Source organism: Fundulus heteroclitus, chromosome 2 (genome assembly GCF_011125445.2).
Source record: "Fundulus heteroclitus isolate FHET01 chromosome 2, MU-UCD_Fhet_4.1, whole genome shotgun sequence".
In the NCBI taxonomy this organism is placed as follows: Eukaryota; Metazoa; Chordata; class Actinopteri; order Cyprinodontiformes; family Fundulidae; genus Fundulus; species Fundulus heteroclitus.
In genome coordinates this window covers 30704983-30718135 of record NC_046362.1, presented here as the reverse complement: position 1 = coordinate 30718135, position 13153 = coordinate 30704983, and the positions used below count along the sequence as shown (strand labels likewise).

Below are 13153 nucleotides of genomic sequence, written 5' to 3'. Positions count from 1 at the left end.
TACGCTTCGGTCTTGGATCTCCACCATGGACACTTTGTTTTCTCTGTTTCTTTCTCACTGTTAAACCATGAGCACCAACCTTAACAGAGATAAGTGAGGCCTGCAGTCCTTTAGATGTTCTGGGTTCTTTTCGGCTGGCTGTATGAGCAGTCAGTGCACTCCTGGAGTAATTTTGGTAGACCAGTCCCTCCCGGGAAGGTTCATCACAGTTCCATGTATTCCCCATTCATGGATTACGTCTCTCACTGCGGTTTGTTGGAGGCCTAGTCTGAGAAATGGCTTTGAAACTCTTTATAGATGTTTGTTTGTTTTTTTGCCTACTTCATGTTGTTGAAAAAGTTCAATTTCACTGACTTCTGAACTTTACATGGCTGGCAGTCATAAAGCCTGGGGTGGCTGGTGGAATTGAACTTTCCAACAGGTTTCCAACAATTTATGGTTACTTACAGTTAATAATTACCAAAGGGGGTGATCAACATTTCTACAAAACACCTATTGACTTGGATATTGGACAACTCCCCCCATAGTAAATTAAAACATCATTTTAATTCATTTTCTATTTATTCTGGTTGCCTTTAAGTGAGAAGAAAAAGCAGGAAAAAAATTTTGAAAACTTTTCAGGAGGGTCTTCCTCCCGGACTTGACAAGTTGCACTAAAACAAATAGGAATAAAAACCCCTGAGAAATAGAGACCTGAAAGGTCATTCTTTTTATTATGAGAAACAACTGGACCAGATGTTACAACGTCTGTGTATATGACAGCATCTCCTGCTCATGAGAAGGAGGAACTGATTCCCAGAAAGGGGGGAAAAAAATAAAAAGGCTCGGCAGTTAAATCATTCAGTAAATTGAAGGTGACGCTGGTTCGCTCAGCTGGGATAACAAACCTGAGCACAACAGAGCAGAAGGGAAAAGATGTCAAGCGATTCTCTAACACACAACAGTCCGCCTTGTTCCACTGTGCAGCAGTAAAAAAAAAAACGCAGAGGTCTTCAGGATCAACTCTTTGAAAACGGCGACCTCTGGTGATCTGCAGCAAAACTGCGGACCAAGCCGAACGGATTTTCTCAGCAGCCAGTCTCGAGAAGCTGGAACGGGATCTGTCGGCCCTTTTTCCTGCATGAAACTTTTCATGAAGGCAACAGACATGTGCAAAAGGTCTGCAAGAATCAAGGGGCTGCAGGATTTTTTTCCACTCAAAACGCCGTTCCAACGAAAAGTTCAATACCACGGCGGCTTCTTTGCTCAAGGAGGGCGTCTTAAACAGGACGAACAGAAAAGGAGCACCAGCAATTCTGAACAATGTGGTCCAGCAGGAGAATTAAGTCTCATTTGGCATTCCTGGCCGGCCGTGATTGGAATTACATCAGCTTAACAGCGACGGCCTGAACGTGCAAAGTATTCAGCAGCCAAGCCAGACGGCAGAAACACAGTTTTCATCTCGTTTTCAGAGTGGAGCTCTACATCGCTCCCTAGAAATGGTCTCCAAAGTCCAACAGCTCATTTCAGCATGTCCTATAATCGATATTCACTTTTAAATATTTACTAAAACGCCTAACTTTGACCTCATCTCTCTCTCTGGTGCAAAATTTTACAACAGCTCCTCCATCACTGATCTGATGATAAATGTTTCTGAATTTCATTCAACCAATCGCATAACATTAGTGTAGTTTTAAAGTACAGTACATGTTATTTTGAAAAGTGGTCTGGATAATTGGATACCAAGGTGAAAAAAGGCAAAATATTTCAGAGAATTGTTCTTTTTTTTTAAAAAAAGGAGCAAAACTTCAGTTTAATTTAAAAACACACACACACACAATCTGATTTAAAAGACTTTCCACGTTTAAAGTAAATTGATTCCTCCTAGGAAATAATATTGCATGGTCATGTCAAGGTTGGAAAAAAAAAAAAAAACTAGAAAAAAAATATATATATATATAAAAACGGCCAATATATATATAGAATGAAAGGTGTAAAACGGTCAAATGAGCGAGTTGAGAACATTTTTTTTTTTATTCAAAATCAATTATGTTATTTGAGGGTTTGCCATTCATCCCTTAATAAATCAGAATTTAGACTCACAAGACATTTCAGAGCCCAGTGAAGTTACCTTCACACTGTTTTATAACAGGCGTCCTACTGAAAATGTGCATACTGTTCTTCCAGGTTTCTAAAATATTCATGATACTGAAGTTCTTAACATTTATCTTGTTGGTTTTTATCCGTGTGTTCAACAAGCACAGGTGCTGGTAAACCCAGAAGTATATACCCCTGCGTTTACCTCATGTGACCCATAAAAATTTGCTGGTCAGGTTGTGGGAAATGGTTGTGACCGTTAAAACAACAAAGTCAAGCTGTTGGGATGGTAAATAAAAGAGAAAAGGACAAGAATAAAGACTAAGGCTCAGTACTATTTGTGCAGATGAGATTGCTCTGTAAAACTAGTTATATTTCAATAATGTACAGGTAAAAAGGTTCAGAACGTGTCTATTTGGACTGTGATTCAGATCAGGAATTCAGTAGAAAATATTTTTTTCCCCTATTTTAATATATATATATATATATATATATATATATATATATGATCTCGTGCCCCAGGATGGCCTTCAGTCCACAAGTCTTAGAACAACACAGCAGAAGTTTGGGCCTGATTGGGCCGTTTGGTAAAGGGCTAATTCACTAAAACTTGGATCAGATCATCTCACACTAAATTCAAAGCGCCACTTTTTTGTATCTAAACTAGATCCAGTTTTGAAGAAGTTAAAACCGTCTAAAGCCCTAAACTCAAAGAATCTAGAGGCCAAACAAACACTGAAAGAGGCTTTTTTGATTTTGAATCAATGTGTTTTTCTTGGACGTTCTCTCAGTGAGTCTAACTTAACACAGTAACACAATAACAATAACACAGTAAAACAGTAATGAGGAAAACTAAAGGATGTTACCTTAATATAAAGCAGTATACTGGAAATAGGATCTTTAATTTAAAGATATGTTTGTTTTTTGTTGTATACAACGAATAAGGAAGAAAGTCTGGAAATGCATTTTCATGCTAGATTTTCTCTGTTTTTGTCATAATTCTTAAGAACATTTGTACTAAAATCTCAGGTTTTATTCGACTGCAAAGGAATCCAGTCAAATGAACAATTCTTCTAAAATTCATTTCTTTTTTTTCCCCCTTAGGCAGTGGTGGCAAATCAGGAACATTTATTAACCTACTTTAATATTGCTTTGATTCAAATGGCATTGGTTTGTAATTTTGAACTGTTTCTATTAAGACTTTTTTAGAAATCTGCAAATGAAATAAATATATATGAATGGAGAAAAAAAAGTTTCCTGTTTATCTCTGATGAAAATAAGAATTTCCTGAAAATATTTTGCCTTCATTCTCCATTATTATTTAAAAAAAAATTGTCAGTAACAGGTTTAGGAGGTTTTAAGCAACGTACAGGAGCGATTGTTCTTCATATAGTCCTGATCTTCGTGCACGTAGCTCCGCTCGCTTCCTGACCAGTGCAGCGGCGGGCCATTAATGCAAGAAGCCCCTTGCTTTTTGCAGATTATCCAAGAAATGATTACAAACCCGCTGTGCGTCATTTCCTTACTTCAGCGTGCGTTTTTTTACACAAAGAGCAGCTTTCAGTTTAGGAACCGGGACAATCCTGACGTCAACTTTCATTTTTTTTTTTTCCTCCAATCAGCAGCAATGAGCCACTTCTGTGTCCCTTTGCAGAATCAGTTTGTTGGAATAAGAGCAACGACGCGGAGTGTAGAAGTGTTTCGCTTTCGGCTGAAGTTTACCGACCCATACGTAGACGGACATCTAGTCCGTCAGCCGACTACCACAGCCAGCTGTCTAGGTGCTGCACACAGTAGCAGGACTGTTCCAGGATGGCCTTCAGTTCCCCGTAGCTCTTCTCCCTCCACGTAGGCAGGAGCCTCTCGTTGTTCAGGGCCTGAAGCTTCGGCGCCCCCTGCTGGAGGACGTGGTACAGACAAGGCCAGCGGCTCTGGATCCTGAGCCTCGTCCTACGATCCAGCGTGATGCCTCGGACTATCTTCTTGGCTCGCAGTTCCCTGAGGGCCGGCAGCTTCAGGCAGGAGAAGACCAGGCCGCGGCTGGGCGAGACGTCCAGGAACTCCAGAGACTCCGACTCCAGCGTGTAGGAGATCCCGAGGTTCCTCAGCGGCACCAGGATGTGCAAAGTCAGCGACTTTAGGTTGGGCAGGGACTTGGTGAGCGTCTGCAGCGTGGAGGGGGTCACGAGCTTGAAGACCCAGAAATACTTGAGCTCGAGGGTTCGCAGCTGCTGGAACCGGGTTAGCAAGGAAACGGACAAGTCGGACCAGTCGAAATGTAAACGCATCTTGGAGATGCGCGGGCAGCTGTGGGTGAGTTTGCCAAGCAGCTCCTGGAAGCTGGTCACCTGCCAAACCAAAGAAAAGAAGATAGTTCCTGCTATAAGCTCAGGCTGTTGGGGAACATAGTGACCATTGTCCTCCCCGTGTTGTTTTCTCTTATTCCCGTTCATCTACGTGTGATTTGCCATTATTGCTGCCAGCAGCTTTCTGCACTCTCAACGCTTTGCTTTCCATAGAGGGTACACCTGACCCTATCGCTGCTATGAGCATCTGTGTCTCTGTCTGGGCCGCTGCCATCGATAGAGTCATTGTCACCGCTCACATTGTGTGCTCTCCCTTATATGTACCGGATTTTTTGGACTACAAGGCGCACATAAAAACCTTCCAGAAAATTGTAAAGGTGCGGAAAGCCTGAGTTCCTTTAAATCAAGATTAAAAACACATTTGTTTAGGGTTGCCTTCAACTGGTCTAGTTAACTGAATCACCACTTTTTTGTTCTAATTTCTATCTACATTTTATTCCTATTTGCTTTTATTCTGTTTTAATTTGCTATATTTTAACCATGTAATTTGCTATATTTTAACCATGTAAAGCACTTTGCATTGTCCCTGTACTGAATTGTGCTATATAAATAATTTTGCCTTTTAATTGTTCTTAAAAACTGATGTTGTGCCTTATAATCCGGTGCGCCTTGTATATGATTACCGTTGTGCTTACTGACCGATTTTATGGGATACAATGTGCTCAGTCTACAAGACTGTAATGTAGAAGTGCATTCTAGCGGAGGTCTGCTTGTACAGGTATGTGCACAGCTCAATTTTTACAACTTCTCGGAGGCCAGAAGTCTTCACATCAAACTGTTTTATACGCAACACGTTGAGCTTGATACCCTGAGCTGCTCCAAGCAGGCGGTCTCCAGGACGCAGCGTCACAGTCCCTCTCTGTTCTCACTGACAGGTGGGAGTCTGCTGGAAAAGAAACGGCTCTAGGTGCTCAGCTAGCTAATCACACATTTCACCATCCGTTCCGCCGCTTCGTCCCACTGGCAGAAAGTCTGGGAATTGTCGGGAATTTGCCACAAGAAACGTAGGCAACAGTACGCTCGACTATGAAGTTTAAAACCTCCGCGGAGAGTCAGCGAAGAGCCCGCCGAGCTGGCAGTATGCGCACAGTACGACCTGAGTATGTAGGAGCCTTTAGGCAGGCCGAGCCCGGAGTACGCGCTAGCAACAATAAACCTAGTAAGTTCATTTAAAGGCATACTATGCAACATTTTTCAGTTAATTAATGTGTTCCATACCGTTTTGGATGATTAAATGAGTCATTTCAGGTCGAACAAAGGTTTTCTCGGCCGCCCTGGTGGTCTGTGGGGGAAATACCGTACTTGCATTTGCAGGAGCCCTCGGCCCGCACTCACAGGCTCAGAAGTCTGGTGCATCGCGAGAGTCGGTCTTGCTTTACGGCGAGAACTGCTACACGCCCCCAGTGAAAGGCATGCTGGTTGTTAGCGCAGTGGCGATATTTGTGCAGTTATTATGGCGGAACCAGCGAGAAAACAGCGAAAGCCCATGTCTGAGCAGGCAAGAAAGAGGAAAAGGGCTCTGGACAGAGAGAGGAGTCGTACACGGGTGAACATCGGGCAAACTTTTTCCGAATGGCGAGAGCTAAAAGAAAAACAAGGCTGCAAGGCTGACACGGACCTCGCGTTTCTGCTGATGCGATTGTAAGTAACGTTGGAATGGTTTCTCTCTCTCTGTGTGCATTTTCATACCTTCACTGTGTTAGTCATTGTTTGTACTGCCGTTTTTTCCACTTTTCGTTGCGTTCGCCTGTCTGCTAAGCTCAAAACAACCAAAGCGTCTGGCTTGACGGAGAAACCAGAACAGCTGAGCATATTTACGACAGTGCACTTTTACTTTCGCCCTCTGGGGGGAGCCTCGCTGGAAAATCAACCCCGGTTGCATAGTATACCTTTAATATAAAAGTTACGTTTATTTTGGCCTTCTGTGTAATCCAGCTACTCTGTCCTCCTGACAGAGAGCTGTGTACGTGAAGGGGAGGAGTGATATTACACAACTGAGAAGAATATTTAGTGCGCCTTATGGTCTGAAAAATACAGTAGCTGCATCTCTTTCCTAGACAAAGTCACTAATGGAGCTTTTGCTGCAATTGTTTCTGTTTAGCCTTTACTTTTAGAAAGTACCCCTGGCTAACCGATTTTGCAATTTTCTGCCTCTATCCTGCGCTTAGCCACTGACGGATCTAAAAGTATTTCAGCACGACGACAGGTTACCTGGTCCATCTTTGTTATGCTGTCCTGGTGTGAACTGGAGCTGGAGTGGACCCTGAGGTCCAGTGGCTCAAACAGGGTAAAAGTCCAGTTGAGGTCCAGGTGACTGAGGTCTCTGCAGTGGACGTTGTCCAGCAGGCGGCTAAGCAGTTCGCTCCACTTGTTGCAGCGGTCTCCCAGGTCGAAGCTGGCCTTCAGCGTGAGCAGGCTGGCCCGCCGGGAGATCAGATGGTGGGTGTAGTGGTGGACCCAGGACTTCCAGCGCTCAAACTCCCGGTTGGAAACCAGCAGCCCCTCCTGGCCCAGGTGAAAGGCGCCGCGCCGCGAGTAGTCCGCGACCCGCCACAGTTTCCACGATCGGACCAGGCAACTCCAGCTCAGGCAGACCAGCGCACAGCTGCACTTGTCCACCTCGTTCAGGAAGGACAGGACGTGCAGCTGGCACTCCACCGGCAGCGAGTTAAAGGGGAAGACGTCCTCCACGGCCTTCCGCCGGCTGCTCACCGGCAGGAGAAGCTTTTTCTGCGGCGACATTTTTCCACAGACGACGGGAAGCCTGGGGTTTGCTGCCGGAGGTCAGAATCTCCACCGGGAGGTCTTGTGTTCTGGCTTTGCCATCAATATTTCCGTCCTGAAAAAAGGATAAAGAACAGGAACAATAATTACGCTTGTGCCTTTCCAGCCCCGAGACGCCGAAGTCAGGGATGCCGGACTTTTCCGCTTCTGATTCACTGAACAAGACAGGGAGAAAACGGTGAGCCTGACGTTCTCTGTAAATAGGCCCTTAATAAACAAGAGCATAATAACAAAGAGCGTCAACACAGAACAGAGAGCAGACGCATCACTCTGGGGTTTTAGATCCGGCTGGCCTGCCTGACAGTCAAGCAGTGATAACGTGTTGTGCTCCCTGTGGCTTTACGCTTCTTCAGGAGGAGTGAATGCTGCTTGTCAAGACTTTGATGCAATCAACTGGGTTCCCTTAGATGACCAATCTGTACAATCTGACCCAATCTGTATAATCTGATTGAATTTGACTTTGGAAAGTGCCTTGAGATGACATGTTTCATGAATTGGCGCTATATAAATAAAATTGAATTGAATTGGTCCATAGGAGATTTCGATACCTTTAGCAGTGTGGGCAGCCAGGTGAAAATTAGATCAGCTTCTCTAAAAAGCTTGTCAGCGGAGGGAAGCAGGAACTGCTCCAAATTCTTCCTCCTAAACATCTGTGTGTTCAACAGACCGAATAAAACACAAGGGACCACCACCAGGAGTTAGAAACTCAAACCTCAACTCAAAGCAACTTTGATTCTGTGCCTCGCTACACTTTTTTCTACATTCTGGGACCTTGATATTCCAAACAAAAACCTACTTACATCTGAAAAGAAGACTTCGGATCGCGGAACAACATCCCAGTCCTGTTGTCCTTTGTCATAACCCTCTAAAGGTCGTGGTTATCCCTGCTGCAGCGCACCTCTTCCTGCCTCTGAATGTTTCAACAGTATAGTAGTTTACAGCACTCTGATCAGCCAGCTTCTTAAGCGCTGAACCTCTGTGGCTTACAATCCCCTTTGAGGGAGTAAATTACTACGAGTGAAAACACGGCCAAATCCCCACTGATTTTCTAAGGCGTAACATGGCCATAAAATAACATTTCTGTATTAAAATCCCCTTTTTGTAGTTGTTGGTCTTATGCAATAGTCTTGATTTCCCAAGAAACTAGATTTTGGCATTTTGATTAGCTGTAAGCCATGGCCATCGATAGTAGTTGTAACCTTTTCTAATGATTATAGTAAATATCTGCTATTATTTTTATGGGTTTTTCTTGCGGTGGGGTTAGGCTTACCAGCGGTTCTGATTCACAGCTGGCAATGATAAACATCTGAAGGTCCTGATGAAAAAAAAACAAACATACAATCATAAAATTTACACCAGTTTCGCTCCACAGTTCAATTTAGGCGGTCTTCAGAGCTTTCTAGTCATCATTTCACACGTTTTTTTGTTTTTCTTCAGACCTCCATGGATTGAGACGTCATTCAACAGACTTTATTATGCTTTTCCAACTGCTATATTAAGCATACACGCATGCACAGACAGATTTCTGGCTTATGTGGAGTTCAGCTAGTCTCTGATATCATAAATGTCCAACAAAAAAAAATTAAAACCACATTTGTTTTCTAAATTGCCAGATAACGCCTCTCCCCCCATGTATTAATTTGACATTATTTGCAGTTTGGAGATCGCAAGAGCCCATCTGAACTGCGCAACATTAGCTGTGCTTTAAAAAAAAAATTCTCTGTACAGCATTCTGAAAACACAAAGCCTCTTATATTAGTGGCTTATCCCCCATGTTTCACTGGTCATACAAAGGCTATTTCATTTTTAAGGCACCGTTCTCCCACAAGGAAAGCCAAAGAGCTTTACAGATCACTTCACAAGCTGTGCTGATATTGCACAAATCCACTTCAGTTCAGACTTTTCTGAACTGAAGTTTCTAACATTTTAAATGATTGAATGTAATGGCAAGAGTTGAAGAACATTGGATTTCAGAGTAAAGGGTTGGAGGGAAATAGGATCAATGCTTCCTAGACATTTTTACATTTCTTAATTTGACACTATATAAAAGTTCACATGTCATCACCTTCCTAAATGGCCTAAGCCATTCTTTTTCTATCTATCTAGATAGATAGATAGATAGATAGATAGATAGATAGATAGATAGATAGATAGATAGATAGATAGATAGATATACACAGGCCATTATTTTAGGCAGGTGACAATATTATAATCTCAGGACACTTTCTAGCGTCTAGATATTTGTACATGTACAACTATTGCTTAAAATAGTTGATATTTAGGCTCCAAACAAAGGCCGTAAAAAGTAAAGAAATAAACCTAATTTATCACCTGTGTGAGCATGTAGGCATCTGTGGACTGTCAGTAAATCAAAAAAACAAAATATCTAAAAATGTTTAACGCGAGGCTTTATGTGGAAAAACCAAAAGGTGACACAGAACTGACATGATGTTTATTATTATCCCTAACAGCCAGTTTTAAAATATTAATTTCTTAAAAATGTTTCTGTCAGGAAACACTGATGATCTTTCTATCTACACTCAATCCAAGTTAATTTTTTTAAATGTTTATCTGAACTTTTAAGTCAAGAAACTGAGAGTAAGACATGAAGGATCAGACAACAAAGCCCATTCACTGGTCCTCTTGAGCAGCTTTCCTGTTCTTCAGTATCGCTCTCCAGATCTAACATATCTTCACTTTATACTTAGTAACCAGGCTTCTTCACATGTTATTTTAAAATTTCACATGGGTCCCAGAATACAAGGTTTTTGTTTTAGGGTTTTTTCAGCCAATTGTTAAAACAAACCTACTTTAACATACATTCATTGCAGATATGTCCACATGGGTTAGAAGTTAAATATAAAAGTACAGCAGCGGATGGATATATGGATGGATAAATGGATGGAATGAAGGGGGATGAATAAACAAGTACTTGGCTAGAGGGAGGGATAGACATATAAATTAAGGGACGGGTGAAGATCAGACAGACGGTTTATCGATAAATACAATTAACTCCCACACTCGTCCTTTTCACCATATAAACCGACCTGGAAAACGCCTGTACCAAACTCACCCACCCAGACCTTTGCATTGTGGCTGAGAACCACGTTGCAAGTAGGATCCCCTCTTTTTACGGGCTTGTTTAAAATCTATCTCGCCATACGTCTGCGGTTTAAAACGGCGTTAGAAATGCAAATTTGCACGCGTGAAATCACACAGTTAAACAGCAGCTTAGCTTGTTGGAACATGAAGGCTAGTCCTTTCAGCTCCGTTATTCACACCCTTCTCCCATTTACCCCCCTGTTACAGTGAGAATACCCGCTGCACACTTTCCGAGTTTACACCTAAAGATGCGGTTTGTATGGACACATATATATATATATATATAGATTTAAAAAACACAGGCTTTAAATAAATACGTTACCTTCAGCAGGAGAAGCTCCGACTTGTACCTGGTTGTAAAGCTAGCATGCTAGCAGACAAAGACTTTTAAACTTCATACAGGTTAAAAACGGAATTCAATATTTTACAGCATTAGCTTTGAAAGCGGACAAGTAAGTAACTATTAAGGCACCAACACAAATTTTAAAGTAAAAAAAAAAAAAAAAGGTTAAAAAAATCTGAGCATAACTAGGCCAGCTAGTTAGCTTTCCAGCAGCTGAGTTCTGTTGTTGTTGTTATGGAGGAAAGCGTCATCAACACGCTCTGTCAAAGGAGCGCTGGGTGTGCGCGTTTTAGACGCCGGGGCGGCTCCGGGGAGCGGGGCTTGCAAAGAATAAACCAAGGAAAACATATGAAGAAAACATAATAAACAGAGAAACTTCAGTTGCGTTACATTTGTAAAGTAAAACGAAACTGGTGATCTATAGGAAAAAGCTCAACAAAAACAAAAGAAGACGGGCGAAAACGCATTTCCAAGAGAAAGGGCACTGGCTCCCCCTGGTGGGGAAATGCAATTGATAAAAATCAATTTAATCTCCAAATTCCACTTTGCTCTCAGTGAAGACATTTTCATCAAAATCTACAAATATTCTTAAACAGAGATATTTTTTATTGTGAGTGTGAATACCTACATTATAACAAAAAGAGGATTAGTAAAAATAAACATGGTGTCCATTTCGTATTTCTGGCTCTTAGGAGTTCATTAGATTGACTGGGTTAAAGAAACTGTCTCTGAGGCTGCATCTTTTAGCAGTTTTAGCAGTTTGTGTGCAGCATGTGTAGAGTCTGAAGAGGTGTTAATTGTTCTTTTTTTGACCCTAAACCTGTACAGGTCATGGATGGAGGGATGGTCAACCCTGATGATCCTCTAATCCTGATTGTTGGTTGCAGTTTGGACCTGTCTGCTTTGTGGATGAGCCAAACCACACAGTGATGTATGTGCAAAGGACAGACTAAAAGATAACAGTGTAGAAGATGACCAGCGACTTCTGTAGAAGGTTGTACTTCTTGAGTTGCCGCAGGAAGCTCAGTCTCTGCTGGGCCATCTTCTGCACAGTGTCCATGTGTGAGGACTATCTCAAGTACCGAGCAGGTAGTTCCTAGAACCTGGACGTGACCCGCAGTCACAGTGTTGATGAGGATGGTTAGAGGAGGCAGCGATGGGGATAGTCTTGGGAAATCCCACATCATCTCTGCAGTCTTTAGCAGGTTAAACCCTCGATGCTTCTGACCACACCAGTGGATCAGCCAATCCACCTCCTGAGTCCTGTCTGTATGCAGACTCATTACTGCCCCGGATCAGACCAATTCATATGTGAAACTCCTGCAGAAAGCGTGGATCTGTTTAAAATGTATGTGGATTGTTTGAAGTTTTTAAAGTATTCTTGGTGATTTTTCTGATGAAGATCACTTGTCTTTCAGTCCATAAAACAGAAACTTTTACATTAGTCTAGTAATCTTTAGCACATCAGGCAGTAAATTCTAAACATTTATTTCTGTACATTTTGATTACTATGACTATATCTAAGGAAACCTGATATTCAGGCCTGCAACTGTAGGGCTACTGGAGCCATGACATTTCCTGTTTAAGCCATTTCTCAACCAGTGACAACTTCACCAGCTTCCTATGAGACAAAACATTTTTTAAGATTAAAACGAAATTTAGCATTTTATTTGAAAATGTCCACAAGGAGAGGCACAAAGCCCTAGGTGCTCAAGGTCCAATGTGAAGTTTCCACCATCAGTTTGAGCAGTCTTACAGCACTTCATGTCTTCCTTGGCTAACAACGCTGATTTCATTTACCTAAAGGACTTGGCACTGACACATTAACCAGAACCTAGTTTAATAACTATAGTGTTGCTGTGCTTAATTGGCCAAATAGCCAGTTGGTCAGATATCAGGTTTAAAAAAACAAAGTAATTTATAAGTAGCTTTATAGATGTGATATATCATTTCAAGAGATCTTGAAGATTACAACAACTAGGCACTGGTTTCCATTGCTGTATCTTGTGTAGGAATCTTTGTCTCCAACTGTGCTCTTATTTTTGTGCAATACACCAATGCCGATAAAAAAGACCCCCTGCATGATACTGTGGTGGTATACCACCACTGTACTTGAGAGATACTACGGTGTTCTTTAGTTTGAAAGCCTCACCAAGACTTTCTCAAACACAGCCTATTTCTGGCCACTGTGGCCAAACATAGCAGTCTTTCTCTTGTCAGACCATAAAATGTTTCTCTAGTGGGCGCCTGCATTGAATTCGGTTGAGCTTGAAGTGTTGATTTAAGAACAGGGGCCTTTTTCTCGGCGGTTGGCAACTTGGCAACCTTCTTGGTCCATGGTGACATAAAACTGGTTTAACTGACAGACTTCAACTCAAATTTATAAACTACATGTATGAACATGTCTTTATAAAATTCAAAATAAATAAATCTTGATGAATCCTCAGAAGCCCAAAATTAAAATCACTTCTAGGTCCTTGAT

General features: G+C 42.0%; 1 protein-coding gene across 3 annotated transcripts; it reads right to left on the bottom strand.

Moving 5' to 3' along the window:
• Positions 1-2583: 2583 nt before the first annotated feature.
• si:dkey-12e7.1 (F-box protein) lies at positions 2584-11678 on the bottom strand. 3 transcript variants are annotated; one of them, XM_036124843.1, is made up of 4 exons: positions 10651-11678; positions 8497-8541; positions 6654-7281; positions 2584-4424 (listed from the first exon to the last, which is right to left on the bottom strand). In XM_036124843.1, the coding sequence occupies exons 3-4, from the start codon at positions 7182-7184 to the stop codon at positions 3837-3839; spliced, it is 1119 nt and encodes a 372-aa protein (XP_035980736.1). In that variant the 5' UTR covers positions 7185-7281; positions 8497-8541; positions 10651-11678; the 3' UTR covers positions 2584-3836. The 3 variants fall into 3 exon arrangements, with proteins under 3 accessions (XP_035980736.1, XP_012722889.2, XP_035980743.1); XM_012867435.3 differs by lacking the exon at positions 8497-8541 and having other exon boundaries at positions 10651-11677; XM_036124850.1 differs by lacking the exons at positions 8497-8541; positions 10651-11678 and adding an exon at positions 8027-8429.
• Between the last annotated feature and the right edge of the window lie 1475 nt (positions 11679-13153).